This window comes from Motacilla alba, chromosome 3 (genome assembly GCF_015832195.1).
Source record: "Motacilla alba alba isolate MOTALB_02 chromosome 3, Motacilla_alba_V1.0_pri, whole genome shotgun sequence".
NCBI classification, from domain to species: Eukaryota; Metazoa; Chordata; class Aves; order Passeriformes; family Motacillidae; genus Motacilla; species Motacilla alba.
In genome coordinates, this window is record NC_052018.1 from 58,500,171 (window position 1) to 58,522,405 (window position 22,235).

The window sequence follows — 22,235 nt, forward strand, 5'->3', positions numbered from 1 at the left end:
AGCAAAATCACAACCTAGAGTTAACAAGTCATCCTCTAAGTCTCACACACTGAGCCCAGGAAGGTCTCTGTGTCCACCACAACAGATGTGGGAGTTTACTCACTTCTGCCACTGAGCCAGAAGATTCTCTAATAAGCTCTGTTTCTCCTTAGCACTTTCCAGCACTTTTTCATATTTCTGCTGTAATGCTGTGACCTTTTGAGCAGCTTTTTCTTTGTCGGCCACCTTTCGGACACCAGCTGAGAGAGAGGCCAGAGGGCTGCTCAGTTTTTCCACAGTATGACAAAGGTCCTAGTGAACATGTAAAAGAAACAGAATTGACATGCATAAACAACAGAGTTATGGTAACAATGGTGGGAAAACTTTTCTAGTTCTACTCATAAGTTTGAAGCAATGCTACATCCATCGGATCATGAAGTCGCTTCATAGCTCAGATATTGCTCAGGTCCACATGTTCCCAGCATACCAATGAACTAGACTGTAGTGGTGAAAGACTTCCCTAGAAATAGTGCTAAAGCAAAAAAACCCTGCAACAAAAGAGTCAGATCTTCTGAATGGGCATGCCACAAAGTATCATCCATGTAGGACAAAGCTCCACATTCAGGAAAAAAGCTCGAGATTCCCTTAGGTCTGTCTAAGAGTTACTCTAATTTATATAGAATAAACTCAAAACCTCATTCCAACAGGTGAGGACTGCTGGACTTGCAGCCAATGTCACGACATGGGAGAAATAGGGAAGAGTTACTTGGAACTTCTGTCAGCATTAGCTAAAGGTCCTTTTCATAGAAATGACATCTAATGTGAACTACATTTTCCAGTGTTGCTGTTTCTAGAAAGCTGGGAAACTTGTCCATATGAAAATGATTGAAATGTAGTACAGTGAGTTAGAAAATCACAAAATGAAACTGATTTAAGATCATGAAAGTTCCAACTCCTGGGTGTGCAATAGTAACAATAGTAATTTTTATAATTACAACAAATCATATACAGGAGGAAATGTTAATTATACAGGAGCAAGTTGCTGATAATTTCACATCAAGATATTTAATCATCATGATCCCCTAAAGAGAATAAGACCTTATAACAGCATACTCAGCATATTCATAATGTTTAAAAGTCAATAAAAATGATGATTACAAGTGCTGTCTAAATTATTTCCCCATATGCAAAATATTTTTCCTCAACTAGTATCAAGCTTTTTTGAAGCAGAAAGGTCAGGTCCCCCCTGACAACAGCCTTTGTAAGCACTTATCAATCACTAAATTCAGAAGATATTATATGCATTTTACTGCAAGAACAATACCACCAAATTTTTTTGGTAATGTTTTCTTAGAAAGAAAGGCTATGATTATTGTTGAAAAAACATATCAGAATTTACAACCAAAACTACTACAAATTCCCTGAGATGGGATTATTTGTAGCTTGATTACCAGTCCAATACTTGTTTTCCTTTTGTAATGGACTGAACAAAATATCCAAATACCCATGGATTCCTAGCATCACAGATAAAAGTTTCTAAGTTGAAACTCTGTCCAGCCTCTTCATTGCCCAAGAAAAACTACTTCCAAGGATATATTTTCTTTAATTACAGATTACCTGTACTAAAATCCAAGTTTCATGAAAACCTTAGAGGAAAAATGTCTAACAGACTTGTTTCTGTTATTACTTGTTTCTGTTATGTCCTGTTTTTCATGATGTTTTGGATGCATAAAGTTCAAACCAATAACCTGAAGGATTAGGTGGTACTCCTAGGCTTTCTCCCCCTGCACTGGGGAAGAAACTTTCTAATCCTGTCTGAAATGGTGACAGGCAGTCCTTGCCTCCTTCTGCCTTCACCCTGAGCTGTGTGGCATCAGTCAGCCCCTGACCTGAAGTTTCTGTAAGGAGGTCAGTGTGACACTGGGCTCAGTGCCAGGCGCAGCTGGCCACATGCTCACCGTGCAATCCTGAAGGGCTGCGTATGTTGCTGCTGCTGAAGAGCACGATGTGAGAGGCTCAGCTAGCTTAGCTTCAAATTCAGACACTGCCTGCTGCACCTATAAAAAAACAAAAGGCAAACCAGAAGCTAAAACCAGCCAGAATTACATAAATGATTCTTTAAATAACATCTTTTAAATGTTTGCTGCTAAGAGAATTTTATATCCTAAGCCTTTGTAGTGCTGAGTGCCTTTTGAAGTTAAAAGATGCTAACAGTGCTCAGTCCCTCCCAGCTGGGGGAATTATAATATTTTAATTATTTTCTTTACAACCTTCTGTCAACCAAAGAATGAAGTTAAAAATGTTTATAAGAAGTATGGATGTGGTTCAATAGTTCAATATCCAGGAGAATCACATAGTTTTTCAAGAAGACAACATAATTTCTATGTGTATAAAGTGTGTATATTTTACTGCAGTTCTGAGGCTGCCTTTTAGGTAATTCAAAGCACAAATTTATGTATCTAGGTCTTGCAACTACCTTACAAATCCACTTACTTATTTTAGTCTATCCTGTTATAATATGCATTTTATAGTCAATTTTAGAAAAATATAGAGTAATTCTATAAATTGCTGCAAACAAGACATTAGATTTTTCATAATCTACCTGTTTAAGACTTTCTTCATATTTCTGCTGTGCTGATGCATTCCCTGTGATTGTTCCTTCCAGTCTCTGTGCACGATCTCTTAGTTCTTCCCAATACCTTTTGACCTGAGTCAGTCTGGCTTTAATATGTGCACGTTCTCCAGAGGTAACAAACTGGGAAAAAGACTTGGCTTCCTCTTCTAGGTTTGAGATTCCAGTTATTTTACCATCTATCTCTTTATTAATAACCTAAAACATAAAGCAATAGCAAAAAGATTCAAAATAAGCTTTTACTTATTAGAAAAATATTTTCCCATTCTTTTTTTTTCTCTATGCTACAAACATCCTTCATCAAAAAATTACATAAGAGGAGAGTTCTTTGACCACTTGAAATAACTAGTAACCAAAGTCTTTAACGTGACCTGTAAATACCCTTTTTATTTTTGAAACTATCTCTGGCAAAGGTTTAAAATGCAGGCTACCCTAGAACCAGTGTGTGTGAAGAGCAATTAGAATTGGCTGAGGTGCATATTTTCAAGCGGACATGATGGTTCATATTTTAGCATCTCATGTCACAGGAAAGTAGTACACAATTCTCTTTAAGATTAAAAATAAACAGAAGATGGAGAAACATGACTGTGTCACTGAAAAAATATTGTCAAGGAGCTGAACCCTAACAGTTGGTTAGTTGTGCTTAATAGGTTTTCAAGGACTTACCAAATAAAACATGCCATGATTAGAAAGCTGTAGAGATGGTTTTCCTTTTCTAATTTAAAATACTACAGTTTAATAAAGGATAAAATTAATTAGATCATAAGTTAGGGTGAGTGTGCCCTTAGGCAGAAGATCAAAAAAAGAACCAAGTTAAGTTGGAAATAATGAAACAAGGGTGATAATGGTTTTTGGGAATTTTTTATCTGTCCTGTACCTCAATTAGTAAATGCATAAAGACAAACTTGCACTGGCTTTACATTTCAGCAGCTGCACAACAGCAACTGTCTCCTATTATTTTGTACTTGTCTTATTATAAATTAGAGGCAAACTTGGCAGCTACATCATCAAAAAAAAAACAAACTTAGAGTGTTTCTCATTCAGTGTCTATTTATTCAGTTGGCACCAATGAACTTGGAATTAAGCTTTTTTTTTCACAACAGTTAGTTTTGGTTTTTTAAATTACTACTGATATATCATGTCCATGGAGCTCACAGAAGCAATGGAAAACACCCATTGGGAGAGATTTGAAAGATCAAAGTGAGTTCTTTGTAATTGACATAGGCAATAGCTTTCTCAGATTAAAAAAAAAAAAAAAGTTAGAATATGTATATACATGAAAGCAACCAAAAACTTTCTTGAAAATGCACTCTTAAAGCATAGGGAGTGCCCAGCTTCTAATACAATAGTGATAAAAATATGGTCTCTTTCTTATAAAGCCTTTATAAAGCTCAGGAGTGGCTTGCTGCAACATTCAGTCAAAAATTAGCAGGGTGACTGTCAGAAAAAAAAGTGATGCTATAAGAATTTATAGTTTCTCTTTATGCAATATATTCTGAATTAATTTGGATTATAAAATACCTTTTTTTTTGCACAAGATCATGTTGCTGAGGAAAAATACTGGATTTGCAGCCCTGAAGCTGAAATTATCTAACAATGCAGCAGATACAAATGAGGCAGTGCTTTCTCACTCCTACGCTATTCTGTTAAATTCAATCAGTTACATAAAAGAAGGTGGATAATTGAGGCTTTCAAACTCGCACTGAGTCTGCCACCAATGGTAACTACTTGTGATAACTGTCATTTTGTTCCACCAGGAATTTCAGAGAAATGTGTAGGTGAAAATCTGGCTCTGCTGAAGTCACTGGGGCTTTGCAATCAACGTCACCAAAACCAGAATATTACCACTACCATGTAGGATAATTACATTCAGCTGACCCCAGGCTTTTTATCTGATCAGCCAAAGGTGTCAAGGAACACACTAGGTTTTTTTTGTCATTTGCCCTATGCTGAAATGTTCCTTACTAGTGTGGTGTATTAGAGATTGTATACTAAGTATGCTGATTAGTGTTGTGAAGCTGAGTAGCTCATCAGGAAACTTACAACAGAACATAACAAACTCTTCAAAATCAGGCAGAAAGCAATGCTGCTGCGGAAGCAGATCCGGCTATGTCCATGCACTGGAGGTGAGATGACACGTTTCACTTATCACAGCTCATAAATTAGTTCACCTGTGTTACAATGCCTTATGTGGAGGATTTTCTGGTTTTGTCTGTTCACTCAGGTGTTCATAAACATCGTCTGCTGACCATGGTGCTTATATGTGAAAAAATTAGGATGAATTTTCAGAAACTTTCAATGCAGTTTAAAAATCACTGCTTATCTGCATCTTCAGTAAGGAACAATCTTTCTGGAAACTTGGTTGGAATAGGCTAGCAGGACTTAAGGCTCCATTTAGACAGACAAGAACTGACACACTCTAATGCAATATTAGCATCATTTGATGCACTTATTTTCTGTCTTAAACACTGGAATCCTATCCACTAATTATTGAAAATCAGGACAACATTACAATATATGCCAGTGTAATAAGGGCATACATATTATTTCATAAGGAAACTGGTTTTGAATTGCTGTGGTGATGAAGCAAGAATTCAAACATTGTTTTGTTATTCAATGATGAAGTCAAGAGATTTTATTTATTTAGTCTTTGTAAAGTTGTGAACAAACTAAGAACAGGATAATCTGCTGACAAACTGTTTCTGTCACATGAAACAAGTGCCTAATAGGATCCTTTGGAAACAGTGTCAAGCTGGTCTGCAAGCAGCTGCACACCTGTGCACCTCCTGAAGAACAAGTAGGTCACAGAAAAAAGAAAATGGCAATGTGCCCTGCCTACTGAAAAACTCTGCACCCTTAGAAACAGGCCATTTCAGAGAAGGTACATTACCATTTGTGGAAGGATACAAAGTCAGCCCTTGAGATTAAATTCTTGGAGACAATATGCACCTCAGTCAGCAATTTGAAATTAAACCACTGTGTAACTGCAGGAATGTACATGGAACTGAAGACAGTGCAAATACAATCACAGTAAATGTTAAGTAGGTTTTCAAGTTACCAAGAGCAATAGTTTCTTTATTAATTCAGCAAAAAAGATACATAAATCAAGTTATAACTTTAGCTTGCAGGATTAAAATCAAGTTCTATAGCCACTAACTGTTGTATGTTTAAAAAAAAAACAACAAACACTTGTATTTACGTAGCCATTTTGTTGAGATTACTCAAAAAATAAGAAGGGTATAAATTATGTTTTTAACCATACACATAAAGACTTCATATATATAAACTGAACACTAAAAGAGAAGGCAGCCTGTAAAAATTTTCCTTTAGTTTATATAAGACCTTACTGCTTGGTATATTCATGTGCCATCATTTCATCATGGTACTTTTGAAACATGTAAAATGTCTCTTTTCTCATTTGGCCTCTGGCAAAATTACAGAAAAATGGGCTTTTAATACTAAACATAACAAGAACTTATCACCTTGATTTGGCTGATCTGTATGTCCAAAGGAGATGATGATGTTTCCAAAGTTTCCAGTTCTTTTTCTTGTTCAGCTATCCAGTTGGACAGAGCTTCAAAATTATTGCCAAAATGATCCCACTTGTTTTTCACCATTTCCATGCTTTTAATACTAAAATTAACCAAATCAATTAGAGAGAATAAACAGTTTAATATAATGAAGCTGCCCATATTCTTGCTAAAATAAAAATGGAACTTAATCTACAGGAGGGTCACTTTAAAAAGTTCTCGTTTTAGAAGATCAAGTTGTACATCTAAATTTATACATGGTTCTCTATTAGACCATGCACCAAAAGTCAAACAAATGCATTAGCAATAGAGGGGACATCCAGAAGTAAAAGAAAGTACAGCTTTATTCATCAGCTGTGCAAGAATCTCATCATAGCGGGAAGAGAAAGGAAAAGGAACATCAACAGGATGAAATTTCTATGAAATAATATGGAATGATGATTACATCAGAAATCTAAATATTTAGATAACTGAGTGCATAGATGTTCACAATTTAGTCCCTAGACCAGAATGATTAAAACTAGTGAAATGTGGACATACACACAATCCCCAATGCTTGACTGCTTTATTGATCTTGCTTTTTTATAACAGAAATCTCCACCTGTTATAGGAATTCATGTTTACTGTGGCAATGATTTCCTATCAAGCCAAAGAATCAACACTTGTGACTCAACTCCCTCAGAGTTAGTAGCTCTACATTATAGGTATGTTAAACAGAGACAGATTATGACTGATTTTTCTATGTCTAGAATTGCGAACAAAGAACCTATTTTTTGTCACAAGTAAGAAGGCCATTATACAAGGCCTAACAGCATTAATTTCCAGTATACAAATTTCTGCTCCTTTCAAGTAATTGAAACCAGTGCTAATGTAGGCCCTGCACACAGCTTGAAAAACACACATTTTCTATTTCACTGAAAATATTAAAGTTTCATCATAAAAGTTTGAATATTACAAAATTTCAAAATACATTTTCCTTCTAAATATAGCCTAAAAACCTTTCCACTGTAAAAAGTTCTTAACTTTTCCCCCTTCAGTAAAGCTAGAGGAAGCTTTAAGAAAAGATGTAGCCTAAAAATGTAAAAGTTGGCCTTTTTATTTTTTCTTATTGATTTTCAAAATTAAAAAAAAATAGTCAACAGCCATTTACTTATAAGAGTGTATGCAAACTCAAGTTATTTGTAGGAAAACAATGAGCAAAAGTATTTTGCTCAAGTCCAGCTCATGAAAATACAGCTGGAAATCAGAATCCAGGGACCAAATCAGTGGCACAACTGCTGTTGCATGAGTTTCTTTAACAAAGCCACAGACTAAAGAATATAACCCCAAACAGACTGCACAGCTCTGCACAGTTGCCTTGCAAGATAGATGGGCTAAGTTGTTACAGTAGCTGACTGTGGAGAGCTGCTCAAACTTTTCTCTCCTTTTTCTGTTCACTGGCACACTATGTAACTTAGGAGTTTGGAATAACTTCACTTTAAATTACTCAGCCAAGATTTTTATTGATGATGTAAGTTAAAATATAACTCTTACATACTTACTATGAGTTCTGTAGACACCCTATAGATAGTTGTATGTATTTGCATCTTCTGCAGAAGGTATTTAGCTTTTTATTATCTGTCACACTACCAACAGACATTCTGTATTATCCATACATTCAACTAAAACCTATTTCATATCTACACTGAAAGGGTATAACAATGATGACTTTTATTTAAAAATAAATTACTTTATTTGAAAAGCAAATCTTCATTGCTGGAAGGCTAAATTTCATAGATTGAAAAATCACACTAGTTTTCTCTCTTACAGTGGAGAAAATAATACGTAAAGTATTTAGTAAGAGATGGTAGAATTTGACTGCAAATGACTCTAGCACTTCATGTTGGAGAAAGTATTACATAAATGGTCAGACCACCATTTGCTGCACAGGCTAGTTATTCTGGTTTATAACTGTTCTTTCACATCAGGATGAAAATGGCACTAAATTAAAATCAGATTAGCATGACAGTGATCATTATGAGGAAAAAAACCCCAATTGTTTGGGTATTGCCCTTTGCTCATATTCTGTTTGAGGTGATGGTACCTGCTTAATCTTGTACAGCAAATTATTCAAGAGCGTAATTCCAGTAAGACAAAAAATAAATGGCACAGGTATTTATGACTTGTGTATCAGATCTAGTGTATGCAAAAATACTGATTTCATACACACATACAAATGTATCTGTATAGGGAAAAAATGAGAGTAGCAACATTCTGAATTTGAGTAACAAGTTCAATAACTGAATTACTCACTTGAGAGAAGGGAAGAACTTTTTAAAAATACAAAAAGCTATTAATATTTATCAAGTTTTCCTTGGAGTTTGAACCTTTCATTTTTAAACAAAATCTGGAAATGATGCCTTTTATTTTTTTTTTTTTTTGGCAGCAGAAGCAGCTTTTGCTATTGCCCATGCAATACAATCTGGGCATTCAGCTAAGATGAAGGCACTTCTTGACACTCCTGTAGAGAAAGTGGAATACTAAAAAATGAGGCAAATGTGGTAATGTGCAGCTCTAATATTCTAAGATTTTTTTTCTTTCCAAAAGAGTCCAGTACCTCAAGAATGAACTCAATTATCCCTTCTTCACATGACTGAGGCTTAAAGATAAGTGACAGGTTAAATGTAACTAACTTTTATGAACCACATATAATTAAAAGAAAACCATTTGTTAGTTTGCACACACTCTTTTGACATATTTGGTACCATAGCTTGGTTACTATGCCAGAGAAAGCAGTAAATGACAGAGCTGATGAGACAACACAAGATGCTGACAAGGTAGTCTAGAAATCTGATACAATCTTATAGTGAAGAATAAATATTAGGACTTGTTAAGAACATACTCTTCTTCAAGAGTAACTTCCATTTTTTTCACTTGTTCTTGGATTGATTTTGCCTGATGCTGAAGGGACTGCTTGTTCTTTGAACCAAGCTGTATCTCAGAGGAATTCTTCACCAAATTCTCAGCCTGTACTGCCATTGCTTCAGTTTGTTTAGACAGTTCCTGTAACGATGCAATATGTATTAATACCACCATAAAGTTTCATATATTCACACAAAAAGTATTTTTCCTCAGTGCTTATGGTTGGAAAAAAGTACCCGTGTCCTACGTATATACTCTGAAGGGACTGTAAATACATAAAAACAATCTCAGAAGGAAATTACTTTTATGTTACATGTAAGAAAAGTCAATTTGAGCAAACTAGATTGAATTAAACTTACCAAGAGTTGCTGTATGTGCAAAAGTTTTTAACTCAAAAATCAAAGTTTCTTTCATAGCTCTTCAAGTAATTTATTTTTCATTGCAGAAGACATTATACATCTTTACTTAATTTTTCAATCCCACCATTCACCAAGTGGATTTTGCAATACCTCATAGTTTGTATTTTCCCTTCATTTAGCAATTATTTTCTGTCACAAACATTAAAGCCACCCACCAGAAAAATTGATGCTGAGCATAATCAAGGTAGGTACAATTTATTATTGGCTTCATCAAAGGTTAACAGTGGTGTGCAAAACATGGCACTTAGGAAAAACAAGCACTATTATTACTTCTGTAGTAGTAAATAAAATGGGCTGGGATAATTCTGTGTTACTAAGGACAAATGGCATGTTATTGCTCTTGTCCATGGGGTGGGAAGACATCTTTCCTTTTTCTTCTCAGGTCTAAGAATGCAATTTGTCACATTCCACACAACCTTGCCGAAGTGCACCCTAATTACGTTGACATGCAAGTGCTCGACACAGGATTACCAGCACAGATGATTATTGAGCATAAAATGGGAAGTCCTCAAAATAATATTAACTTTCAGCTTCAGATAACTATATCTTATATTAACTATAACTATAGGTAACTATAGCTTATTTTAACTATAAGCTTCAGAAGCAGACTTTGAGATATCCTTTGTGGTTTTTTCACAAATGACTTTTTAACTCTGGGAAGTTTATGGGATCTCTCATCTGTATATGCAATTTGCATGGGCATTAATGGGAAACCATGCAAGGATTGAAGACAATGCACTCAGCCCATGTCAACAGGCAAGGCAGAAAGACACCTCAGTTCCTGCATTTCACACAGTCAGTACCTTTGTCTGATCCAGTTCTGAGGAGAGGCTCTCTAAACTGCTAAAGTTTAAGATACGTTCAAGTACAGAGCTTGCTTGATTGAGATATTTTACTACTGTTTCTTTGTCTCTTTCAAACTGCTCCCATTTATTTATTGTGACCTAAAAAACAGACAAACAAAACCAAGAAAAGGAACACAAGGAGATCAAAGGAGAGAAAACAAGATTTTCCCTGTACATTACTGAAAAAGGAAAAAAGAGAGTCTTGACATAAAATAATTTTTCCTGAGAAGCCATCTACTCAACAGTGAGTAGATGAAACTCTTCTAAACTAAATAAAACTTAATCCTTGAATGTTTGCCGATTCATATTCTGCTGTGCAAAAAAAGCACTGTTCTCTAAGTTGCCAGCAATATTTAAATCTTATGTCCTGTAAGACATCTAAAGTAATACATGCAGATACTTAGGGTGACAAGTAGTAAAAAATATCAAAAGGATTTTCAAGTTCTCCAATGAAATAAATTGCAGTAAAATGTTAGAAGAAAATCCCTACTGACAGGAAAATCACACATAAGGGCCTATTTGCTCTTTTCTGTTAATGTAGAATTATGATTAACCTACAGCATTTAATTACAAGTCACAAGAACTATGACAGCTTAAACAATTATTTTCTTGATTCTGAAGCACAGATTAAGACTCTACATATGGGAATTTTTAGAGAATTTTTTTTCAATATTTAGTGCTTATATTAAGAAGTTATTTGAGGTTTATTGATTGTGTTTCTCATCTTGTGTTTTCTCAAGGGAAATAATTTTGGTGACTTTAAACATTTGCACGGAATAGTGGCCATTTGGATTAACATTCTGATCAGAAACATGTAAAGAGCAAACCAGATATGGGTGCAAGAAGCGACAAATTCTAATCCCAGTCCAGTCATACAAGTTATACAAGTTATACAAGCTGAAGCAATCCATTTGAATTCCCTGTGACTTTCTCCGTCTTTAAATTTAGGATCACAGCATGTATTTCACACAGAAGTTGTGAGGATTATTTGCACATCAGGTGTTATAAACCTAATATCCAACCTAAGGACACTCAACTAAAGAGCAATGCCATCTTTAGTAACCAGAAAAGAGACATTGAAAAATAAATTCACAGATAAATTCAAACTGTGAACTATTATGACTGAATAGCTGGGACTTTTAAACACTTCTAGACAGAATGCTATTTCTTTATTATTTAAGAGGTATATCACTCCAAGAAATTTTCATAGAGGTACTGATCATGAAAAGCCCAAGGACCAAGAGTCAAAGGTGAGAAAATGAGCTCAGTTTCTTGATATTAAAAAACTAGGTTTTACTAAGTTCAAAAACAGAAAAAGAGGAAGAAGTAAGCATGAGGTCTTATTCTCAAGACCAAAAGACCCACCTGAAGTTGCTCTTCCCTTTTCTCCATAGTCTGCTGCATGTTCTCCAATGTTCCCTCTAATTTTTGTAAATCCTCTCGTACTGTGCTGGGCAGTCCACCTTCAATCTGCAGCCTCTTGGCTTGGGAAATCTGCTTTTGCACATCTTGCCTTTTTGCACGGAGTCTCCTTGTCCTTTGCTAAAAGGATTCATCCAACAGGAATGATTACTTACTTCTTTTTAGCCCCTTTGGGAAACTGGAACAATGCAGCCCCTTTCTGTTTTTGCAGGGGTATGCAATAAGAGTAACAGACAAAGGGACAAATGGGCAAGTATTCTTGAGAGTCTCACACTCATCAAGTATATGCCCTAACTTCCAAAATGTCAAATGCTGCTTTTTGTGGCATATGCATGGAGAAAAAGAGTGAAAATGTGGCCATTTATCCAAAGCATATTTGAGAAAGCAGAAGCTGTAGCAGTTGAGCAACCACAGCAGGAGTCACAGGTGCATGTACTCCTCATGACTGAATCCACGTCTGCTCTGCACTCCTGAGGCACAGGTTGGAGCCTCAGATTGAACAAAGCAATGTATCAGACTTCCTAGAGAGCAGCAGGGTGTGGCTAAGTTGTGTAACTCTGTCCTGGAAGGGCTTTTGATTTGTAGCACACTATCAGAAACTCCTGAGAATACATCCTCTCTCCCTTATAACATGCCTGACCCAGCCAGCCTTGTTATGTAAACTCACAACTAGCTGAATTCTACTCTGGGGACCTTCAGGTCTGTGTCAAAATCTGCTTCTGCCTTGGTAGACTCTATACCACAAGAAAAAGAGCTGAAGGAGAAGTTAACTGTTTCTACTATCTCTCCTGAAATGGATAAGGAATGTGGAGTATTTAAAGAATTAATACAAACCTTAACACATAAAATAGTGCTTATAAACACCAAAGAATTTAGATAAGACACAAGTAAGACATAGTGATGGGTCAGACACTAAGCTGTCTGACTCCACAGAAATAGATGTTAATATAAAAAACAGAAACAATACCCAAACATTGGCAGTAAATGATTCCTGTTCTCATTAGCTCTGAGCAGCTCAGAAAGTTATGTTCCCATACCTGCCCTTAAAAGCCACGATTCTTGGTGTATGCAAGCCATACCATTGATTATTACTGTAGCCTGTAGATGTTTTGATCCATTATCAGTGCATTAAAAACCTCCTGCTCTACTCCTACAGAATAAAGGCCCATCTGTCACAAAAATAGCTATCTAGAGAAAGAAATGAGGCTACAGCAACACCTTCCTCCAATATTTAGAGTTGGGGCCACATCAAACTGGTAAATAGAGAAATTTCCAAAGCCAGATGTGTGCCCAATTCACCATAATTGAATCTGAAACTCAAGCTATAAAAAGGCAAAAGTGGAAAGTCTACATATCTGCAGAATACACTCACCCAAAATTTAAAGTGAATGAAGTTTGTTTTTCAATGTTTTGTGTCCCAAAAACCCGTAGTAAATAAAAGTTGACAATTAACATTTAAAAGATACTGAAAACATTTTTCATTAAAAGAAATCAATTCCAGGCCATATAGGACTGTTTTCCTTTATACCTTTTTCAAGTTCAAATATAAAGACTTATATTATTGGATGTAACAAAATTTTGTAATTACATAAATTAATCTTTTAAAAAAAATTGGATATGGACATGAGTAATTGCCCTACCTGATGATGAAGCAGTAGTTGCTGAGCTTGTAATAAACTTTCTGTATCCAGGATCTTTTCAGCCTCTGCTTGGACCTCTTTAGAGTTGCTGATCAACTCTTCAATTGCACTTTTAACTTCTTCTTTGTACTGGACACAGTCTCCAACAGCACCTAAGGTATTTTCAATCTAACATCACAGATAACTTTAAGTATTTCATGTTGAAAGACACATCTATATTTTTAGGGTACATTTATATTTGCAATACCTTTTCAAAAACACAGTAAATTATTTTATATTTAAACCATTTTTATCTCCATGTAGCTGACTCTCAGGCTCTGTTCCTCCTATAGTTCCTGTGTTTTATGGTTTTAATCATAAACAATTCTAGATCCTTTTCCTTTTTTTTTCCTGTTCCTTTCCTTTTTATTTTGGAGAGTCATTTGAACTCAATCAAGTTAATTTCCTGTTATATAAATATTTAGGTTTTAGTCTCCAAAACTATTGCTGAACTCTGGCAATGCCTAGTATCAGTCCTTGCCTAAACAGTCTCATCCATCTGATTAACAAGCTTTATAAATAGTATTCTGACTTCTAAGAATCAGTAGTTGTTTAACTATAATATAGAATGCTATTTAGATTATGCTTTTAGATTCAAACCAAGTATTTTCTTACATTACCCTCATTAAGTTATATTCATTAACTTACATTTAGTTCTAACTTTTAGAGGAAATAAAAAACAAGTGATTTAACTCCAAAAATCACCCCCCAGAAAACTAAAAAATAATAAAAAAAAAGACAGTAACTTAAGCTTTTTGCAGTCAGGTGAAAATTACATTTCTTGCCCAAACTTTCCAAACATCTTTTACACCACAGAAGCTTGGAGAACTTTCAATAAATACATAGGAGTTTTATACATTTGAAACCTCTGTAAGGCCCCCACAAGAACTGACATCAATACTGAAATCCTGAAGTCTGAACTCTTCCACTTTCCTGATCTCTTTTTTTGCTTTTAAGTGGGTCTATTCCACCTTTTAAGTGCAAGATACTCTGTTTCACATGATTTTTCTTTTAATTATATAAACTGTGAAGCAGTAAGTTCCCTGAGAGCCCACAGAACCCCAGGGCTCAATGCTTCTGAGAGGTTTTGCTTGTTAGGAGTTAGAAATTTCCCATGATTTCTGAAGTTACAGTATCAACTTTTCATTCAGATCTCAGAGAACTGCAGCCTTTTTCTGCAAGTTCAGGACATGATACACATCCTTAATGACTAGAAACAACCCCAAAGTAATGCTTTATTTCAGCATAAAAGATAAACAAATCATATTTAAAGTGAAATTTTATATCCACTAGCTGATGTACATCATGGTTTTGACAATGTTCACTACAAACTGATTTAAAAAAGCCTAAAAAATGGACATTTTGATTGCAGAAACATTTACTATGATACTTTCCAATTCTGCAAAGGGAAAAGATCCAATAACCCAATAGAATAATGTCTTTTTTTTTTTTTTTTTTTTTTTTTTTTGCCTGGTAGTCTCAGTGCTTTGCTACCCATGGAGTACAAATTAATTTTTCCTTGCTGAAGGCTTGCAGTTTAATTAAAAAAACACAGCAGGGAACTTGTGCTTGTGAAGCCATGGTTGATGTCATTTCATGTGACACTGTAAGTGGAGAGCTCTTGGTCTGCCATACTGTACCTCAGCCAGCAAATCTAAAAGTCTCTTGAAGTCACTGGAAAGTTTACAGAGCTCATCCTCTGTCTCTTTGGCCTCCAAATCAGGACAAAGTGAGGTCAAAACAGCGAGTCTAGATTTCAGCCAGCTGTGGTTTTCTCCATGCTTGTGAATATGCTTCCTAATTTCCTACAGAAAAAAAATCAAAACATATTTTCTTCAAACAAACAAAATACATTAATAACTGACATTCATGGCATCAGTTCAAAAATTAGTAGTGTAAACATACTACTTCTCTTTAGCTTGAAACACTAGAAATGTAGTATTTTTCTATTTGCATAGCCCTATCAGATTCTGTTTCAGACAATGGCTAGAATTTTGCACTTCTTCCACAGACTTTTCTCCACTACTAATTAGATTGTTCTTTAGCTAGTAGTGGAATACTTTTCCTTCACAAACATTTTTACTTACGGATAGATAGAAAGAGGGCAGGTACCACATGTATATTTTCCATATATTGACCATATTTCTTAGTTGCAATTTAAATCTGAGTTGCTGACTTCCCCAAATATATGATTTCATGCAATATAAAGTTAAGTGTAATGTTTTGCTATTTAAATTGCTTTATTTCCACAACTCTTTTCAGCCTGTAGTTCATTTGTATCTTTGTGGCAGTGCTGATGAGATGTTGGCAGCAGTGAAACTACATAAGTAAATCAGGTTTTTTGAAGCAGAAGCACCTATTAAGCTAAGGATCTACCAATTTTATCCAGGTTATCCTAATAATGTTTCTCCATATAATTAGACTCATAACCTGCTTGTGAATTTCACATAAACACCTGAAGTATGTAGGTGCTCCTATTATGTGACATTCAGTAGGGTTGGGTCCCAAATGACACAATAAATTATTGCTTAAAACTAATTTAACTAACCAACTCAATCTTCAGCCATTCTATCACTTTCTTATCAGTCACCAGTACAAAACTGAATGGTAGGATATTTTTCCCTCCCTTGTTATACCATGGTAGAAGAGAATTTCTATAATAGAAGATTTCCTTACATATAAGTAATTAAATGTAAGATCATTCAAAAACCTGCAATTCAGAAAGTTTTTGCTTTTCTTTGAGCAGCACTTTTAACTCTGCATGCAATAAGATGAGGGGCAAATATTTTTTCATCTGCCCCTATAATTTTAAGGAAAGGGACCTATCACTCTCTAAATTATTAAAAGTAAGGACTTCTGCTACATTTGCTATAACATGCACCTTTCTCCTGGTAATGTTTTTAAGAATACCAGGAATCAACAGAGCTACTATGGTCTCTGTAGTAAAACAGTTGCACTGCTTTGGAGCAGAATTTTATCCAGAGTCCCAGTAGCAGTGACCACAGCTTTGTTAGAATACAAGCTAAGGGCTCACCCCCACAGATGCTTTGCACTGCTTGTATTTGGCAGTATCGTTAACGTTTTCCTTTATCTTCTTTAGCTCTCTTTCTGTTGATGAAATCCAATTTGCCAATTCAGAAAATCTGAAATAAGATATCACAGGATGAAAAAAAAAACCAAAAAAAAAAAAGTCAAGACAAAAATTGCCACCACAAAACAACAACCTCTTAATTGTAGGCAAAAAATTATAAAATCCACTTGAAGCCCCACTATAATTTGTGGAATTTACACAAAGTATAGTTTTCTACTTGAAGCTAAGATCACGGTATCATTTTTCCCATGGTACTGATTTATGATGACACACAGAAGAGTGACCATGTAAGGCTCTGCAAGACCCAGGTAGGAACTGAGGTGACACCTGCTCTTATAGCCCTTCCAGGTGTCCGAGTGCTCTGTTAGCTTCATGTATGTGCTGTCTATCTGGGATTTCAGATCCTTCAGGATTCGCTGGCTGCTTTCCAATGTACCCCTCACTGGATCAGAAACTGGCAGTTTCTGGCACAGTTCTTCCATTCGTTGTAGCCTTTTCTCACACAGGTGGTAAGATCCCTTATCACCGAAGAACAACTGATGGGAGACAAAGCAGAAAATTCAATAGAAATGCAAACTGGAAGAAACCACCCAGCATATCTATATATTTTTCATAAACTACTAAATTAAAATAATTTTTTTGTTAAAGACCTCAAGAATTGATCTGTCGTAAGCTGGACACAAAGAGTTTGTTGGCTGAAGAGTTAGTCAGAACTTCTGCTTATTACTGACATTGAAATGTATTTCTGTAAACACCCCCTTGGAGGCATGGAACTCATACCATGTGTTCCTTGATCATTCTTTCATTGCCTTCTCTGGATAACACCTTGTTCTGTCGAGCTAGTTCAGCTTTGCACTCCTCCACTGTCACCAGGAACTTGCTTTTCTGTACTTCAATTTTCAAGTGGATCAAATGATATGGGGCTTCTGTTTGAAGATCCTACACACCCACAGGGGAAATAAAGAAGCACAGAGATAAAACACTACTCCCACTACTTCTATGTAAATTATTTTGTTTTCTTTCCATTTTTTTCAATATACAGGTCATTCAGAAACTTTCCAAGACTGATTGACAATACCCAGAAATGTCATTCGCTAACCTTCCACTGCCTATGGAGTTTCCTCACAGCTTCCTGCAGGCTGTGCTGCTCTTGTTCTGGAAGGATATCAGTAAGTTCATCACAAGCTTTCAGAAAGGCATTTAGGACTCTCTGATCCAACTGGTTAAAGAATTCCTGAAGTGGAGGCAGAAAGTGAGAAAGTGAGAAGATGAAGCTGGATATTGATATGCAAACATGAAGTTCCCTAATACACTGAGTTTCAATGTTACTTTTGTTCCATTAAAGAATTAATGTTTGAATAAAGGAAATAACTATTTCTAGCCACTTCAAGTCCAGCAAATCAATTTATTCTCAGCCAGTACACTGAGACAGTATTTTAACAAGACATTTCAAAGCTACATGCATAAGTTATGGTTATAATACAGAAACAGATATTTATCTAAAAAAAGAGCAGTGGATGTGTGAGATTGTCAAAATACAGTGTTCTAATTCTCAATGGTTCTACTGAAAACCCCATCCTAGGTTTTTTTCACCTTCTGGTTGCTTACATCCAATCTTACATCAGTAAGTGAGCTGCTAATTTTCCTTTTCGTTTTTCAATATTAGTATTTGATCTGATCTGTATAACTTCTACACATGCAAGAAATCCACACCAATTTTAGAATTAAGTAGGCTTTTATTTCATGCACTCAAAGATTTCCATGAAGAGGGTCAGAGAATTTACTCACGCTATGTTTCCTGAGAAGCTCTTCAGGATTTCCTTTTTCTTTTAAGCAACAATTGGCAATCTGTATTACTTTCTCCAGTTCTGCTCTAGACTCCTCAAACTTCTTCATCAAACGGCTATTTGCTTCTATGTTTTTTCTCCACTCACCAGCTTTCCTGACCATATTCTGAGTCACAAGCAAAGAAAATGAGCTGGCACTTTTATACTGAGTTTTATTTGCTCTCTTTTACCATGGCCTTACAAAACATGCATTTAATTTGTTTCACTCTTTTAAATATATGATTTTCACCATGCTTCTCCCTCTCATGATCCCATTTCCCCAATTTTCAATACTGAAGCTTGTGCTAATGTCATCATTCAAATAAAAATTAGTAGATTAGATGTCTGTGATATTTAGAGAATGCCTCTGCCATTTGATTAGTGAGTTTTTTTCCCAAAGCCTGCTTTCAAATGTAAAGCACCTGGTATGATCACATTTCACTTTTCCTAGCATCAAACTACCTCCCCTGACATGACTCAAAGTGAGGGTGGTTTGACCCATGGATCCAACCAGTTCCATGCTACAGTTCTTCTGACCTGGAAGAGGTTTGTATGATTATCACACCAGTAAGTCAGATAAGTAACCAGGCACAAAGCTGCTTAGAAGACAGCAAATTTTGTGGTTTAGTTGCTGAAATCCTCATTTTGCAGCCCTAGTCACAGCTCTTCTATTAGTCTTCTTTTTAGTCCATCCCTGTACACCCCAGTGGCTCCAATTTCATGAGCAAGTAAGAAAACTCACCAGGAGAAATGAACCACTCTCAGCACTTTAACTGCTGCAAGGCACTTGCATCACTGCTTACTGTACACCCACCTCACCATCCTCACTGATTACAAACCTCAGCATGAGGAATTTTGGTGAGTTTACCCAGCCAGCAAATCAAACCTGTAGTTCTCAACTTAAACATCTTGCTAAATCTCTTCAAAGTTTTCTGATAAAAATATCTGCATAGCAATAGAATTGTATAGGGTTGTACTCTTTATATGAAAAACTGCCAGTTTCCAGGTCTTACACACTTTGTATTATTTTACCCTATTTTTTAGGTTTATTTTCTAGCACAAAAGAGATAAACCACAGACCAGCTTTATAGAAACAGAGTAATTAATGTTGAACATGGTAAATTTACCAAGTTACAAGTGCATCTGCTTTTGCTATTATAAGCTAAACTTAAACAATTATTTCTACATTATAAATCAATTGCAACTTATCTTTAAGTAGACTTCACAAAATATAAATTCTGAAATTCACCTCTCAGAGAGAGCTATTTATTGATAGGTGGTTTTTTGCAGTTTAAAATTCAGCCTGGATAGCTTTATACTGAATAAAAATCACCTGAAAATAAATGTGATAAAACCCATTATGTGGAAATCTGACTCAAAGATAGTCACAGAATCACTGAAAATCCTCAGTTTGAGTGGACATAGAGATCACTGAGTTCATCTCTGGCACTGCACAAGACAGCCCCAAAAAATCACACCACATGTAATGACTAAATTCACATTAGAGTGGGTCTAGACTGGTGCTGAACAGCCCCAAAAATAGCAGTAGCAACTGATGACAGCAGGCAAGGGGGAATATAGTTCAAAGGCCACTTCTTTGTACTATCAAATGAGATAGATTTGCAGCTTTTAATATTCACAGTCCACTGCATTTTCTGAGGAAACAAAAAGCCCAGCAATAGTAGCATGTACAAGTTTCCATCTTCCATGCTTTGTGTGAAAGGGGATGTATGGGAATATAGAAGCAAATTATTAGCCAAGACAATAAAATCAGGAGAAACAACAAACCATGCAGCCCTAACAGCAGGATTTCAGGTTCCCCCATCCAAAGGACCCTGAGGCATGTTAAAGTTCTCTTAAATCCCAGGTTACTCTGTGGCAGGCTCATCTCTGGATAAGCGCATGGAGAACATGACTGTCAATCCCCTGACCCTTTATTACCTGACAAAGACAAATCTTTAATTGATAACTTGACATCAGAGAGGAGAGCTACCCAGAACAGTAGCTACAGAGTGATGAAATGTAGGTACAGCTGCACACAAACAAATTTTGAGAAATATGCACCAAGGTATGGCATTTTTACCTGAAAAGTAATCTGAACTTGTGTAACTTTCTTCTGAAATGTTGACTGATGGAAATGCTGTAACACTTCAGTCGAAGCCACACACTGAAGGATACTCTGACTATTTCTCTCAATTAGGGACACATCTTTCTTGCAGTTTTCTTGATAAGCTACCAAATCCTGAAAGAAAAAAAAACATATATCCACCTGGCCAGGAACAAAGGAAAAAGGTTTGGCAAAATAATAGGAAGATGCTTTTTGACAGTAAGGACAAAAGGGATGAGGTCACAGGACCATCACAAAGACACTGCAGAAAATATTACATGGAATAACACAGATGACACAACTTTCTCCTTGAATGTGAACTATTGTACCCAAACAGATCTCTAGCTATTCACAAAACAATATACAGACATGTACTCAAGCCCTTTGGGTAGTAGGCTGAAAAAAAGTTTTATAAATCTTATTTTCATTTAACTTTCCAAGGGAGTTCTGATTAGCTCTGAATTCCTCCAGAAAGAAATGCTTATTAGCAATTAGGAAAAGTTAATGCTACACTGTTATTAATTTCAAATAATGCACTTTTCAAAGCCTTTAAAAAATTCAATAATAGTCCAAAGAAACTTAGAGAAGTTTCTGATCTTGATTTTTCATCTGCTTAATAAAAATTCCAATGTATTGCTTGTACATCAGTCCTCTTTCCACTAGATTAAAAAAAAAAAAAAGTCTTATGTTTACTTCTTGGATTTAAACCAAGGACACTAGATAGGAACAAAAGTTTCAAATTTTTTTGTATTTGTGCCTAGCTGACTTTAGGATAAGGCTACATCTGTTGCCTGAATATTTGCTCAGCTTACAGAGTTGCAATCCAAATTCCCAGAAAGATAATTGTAAATACTCAGAGACAGCAGACCTTTGTAAGATGTTCTTGAAACTTACTTGGGCTTTTTGTTTAAGAACAGTTGTTGGTTGTGCTTCAGGATCCAGGATAGAAATGATTTCATTTACTTTTTCAAGAGATTCATAAAAGTGTGTGATTTGTTTCTCCAGTTCTTCCAGTGGAGACAGCAGACGCTGGCATTCATGCAGCAGGGCACTGGAATACTCCTTAACCTTTTGGTCAAGAAAAACAGTTATTGAAACAGTTGTAAAATTCAATAAATAGCAGCTTTTTCTGCATGTAGGTTTATATTTTTATATATTCTTTCACCGAAAGAATAATAAAGTACTGGAATTGTCTTCCCAGGGAAGTGGTAGAATCACCGTCTCTGGACGGGTGTAAAAGAAAAAGACTGGACATGGCACTTGGTGCTATAGTCTAGTTGAGGTGTTAGGGCATAGGGTGGACTCGATGATCTTAGAGGTCTCTTCCAACCTCATTATTCTGTGATTCTGCAATATAGTTGTTACCTACTCTTTTTTAAGATAGAGCAATCCTGATCTTGAGTTACTCCCTAATGAAAAGAGTATTAAATTTAAGGATGGTAGTCATAGCATTAAAGAGAAGTAACACCTTCTCCACCCTGAATCAATCTACTGTTACAACTATGTACTTGCTCAAATGCATATCTGTGAGAATTTATGTACAGGACCCTACTATTTGTTATTTCAACATTCTACAATACGTAGTAAAAAAAAAAGCATTCTGCAACCTTGCCCAGCTGCTCTTTGAGTCGTGTCAAAGTTCCCAGCATTTCATTGGCTTCCTCTTGGGAAACTTCTTTAGTAACAAGTTGCACTGTTCTTGTAACCGCTTGGTACTGAGCTTCCATTGCAGGCAATTTCTGCTTGACAGCCTGAAACAAAAGTTTCACAAAATATTTCACCAACAGTATTTATGTGCTCATGG

At 35.8% G+C, this 22,235-nt stretch overlaps 1 protein-coding gene across 22 annotated transcripts in view; it reads right to left on the reverse strand.

Moving 5' to 3' along the window:
* The window catches only part of SYNE1 (spectrin repeat containing nuclear envelope protein 1), a 289,549-nt gene that overhangs the window by 173,263 nt on the left and 94,051 nt on the right, over positions 1-22,235 (reverse strand). For all 22 annotated transcript variants that reach the window (XM_038130885.1, XM_038130887.1, XM_038130886.1 and 19 more), the window contains 17 exons: positions 22,039-22,182; positions 21,326-21,499; positions 20,408-20,566; positions 18,287-18,451; positions 17,598-17,732; positions 17,279-17,437; positions 16,826-17,034; positions 16,442-16,550; positions 15,048-15,212; positions 13,369-13,536; positions 11,672-11,848; positions 10,265-10,405; positions 9,023-9,183; positions 6,094-6,244; positions 2,582-2,809; positions 1,938-2,036; positions 104-291 (listed from right to left, as the gene is read on the reverse strand). In XM_038130885.1, the coding sequence (XP_037986813.1) occupies positions 104-291; positions 1,938-2,036; positions 2,582-2,809; positions 6,094-6,244; positions 9,023-9,183; positions 10,265-10,405; positions 11,672-11,848; positions 13,369-13,536; positions 15,048-15,212; positions 16,442-16,550; positions 16,826-17,034; positions 17,279-17,437; positions 17,598-17,732; positions 18,287-18,451; positions 20,408-20,566; positions 21,326-21,499; positions 22,039-22,182 (2,732 nt within the window). The remainder of the gene's footprint in view (positions 1-103; positions 292-1,937; positions 2,037-2,581; positions 2,810-6,093; positions 6,245-9,022; positions 9,184-10,264; positions 10,406-11,671; positions 11,849-13,368; positions 13,537-15,047; positions 15,213-16,441; positions 16,551-16,825; positions 17,035-17,278; positions 17,438-17,597; positions 17,733-18,286; positions 18,452-20,407; positions 20,567-21,325; positions 21,500-22,038; positions 22,183-22,235) is intronic.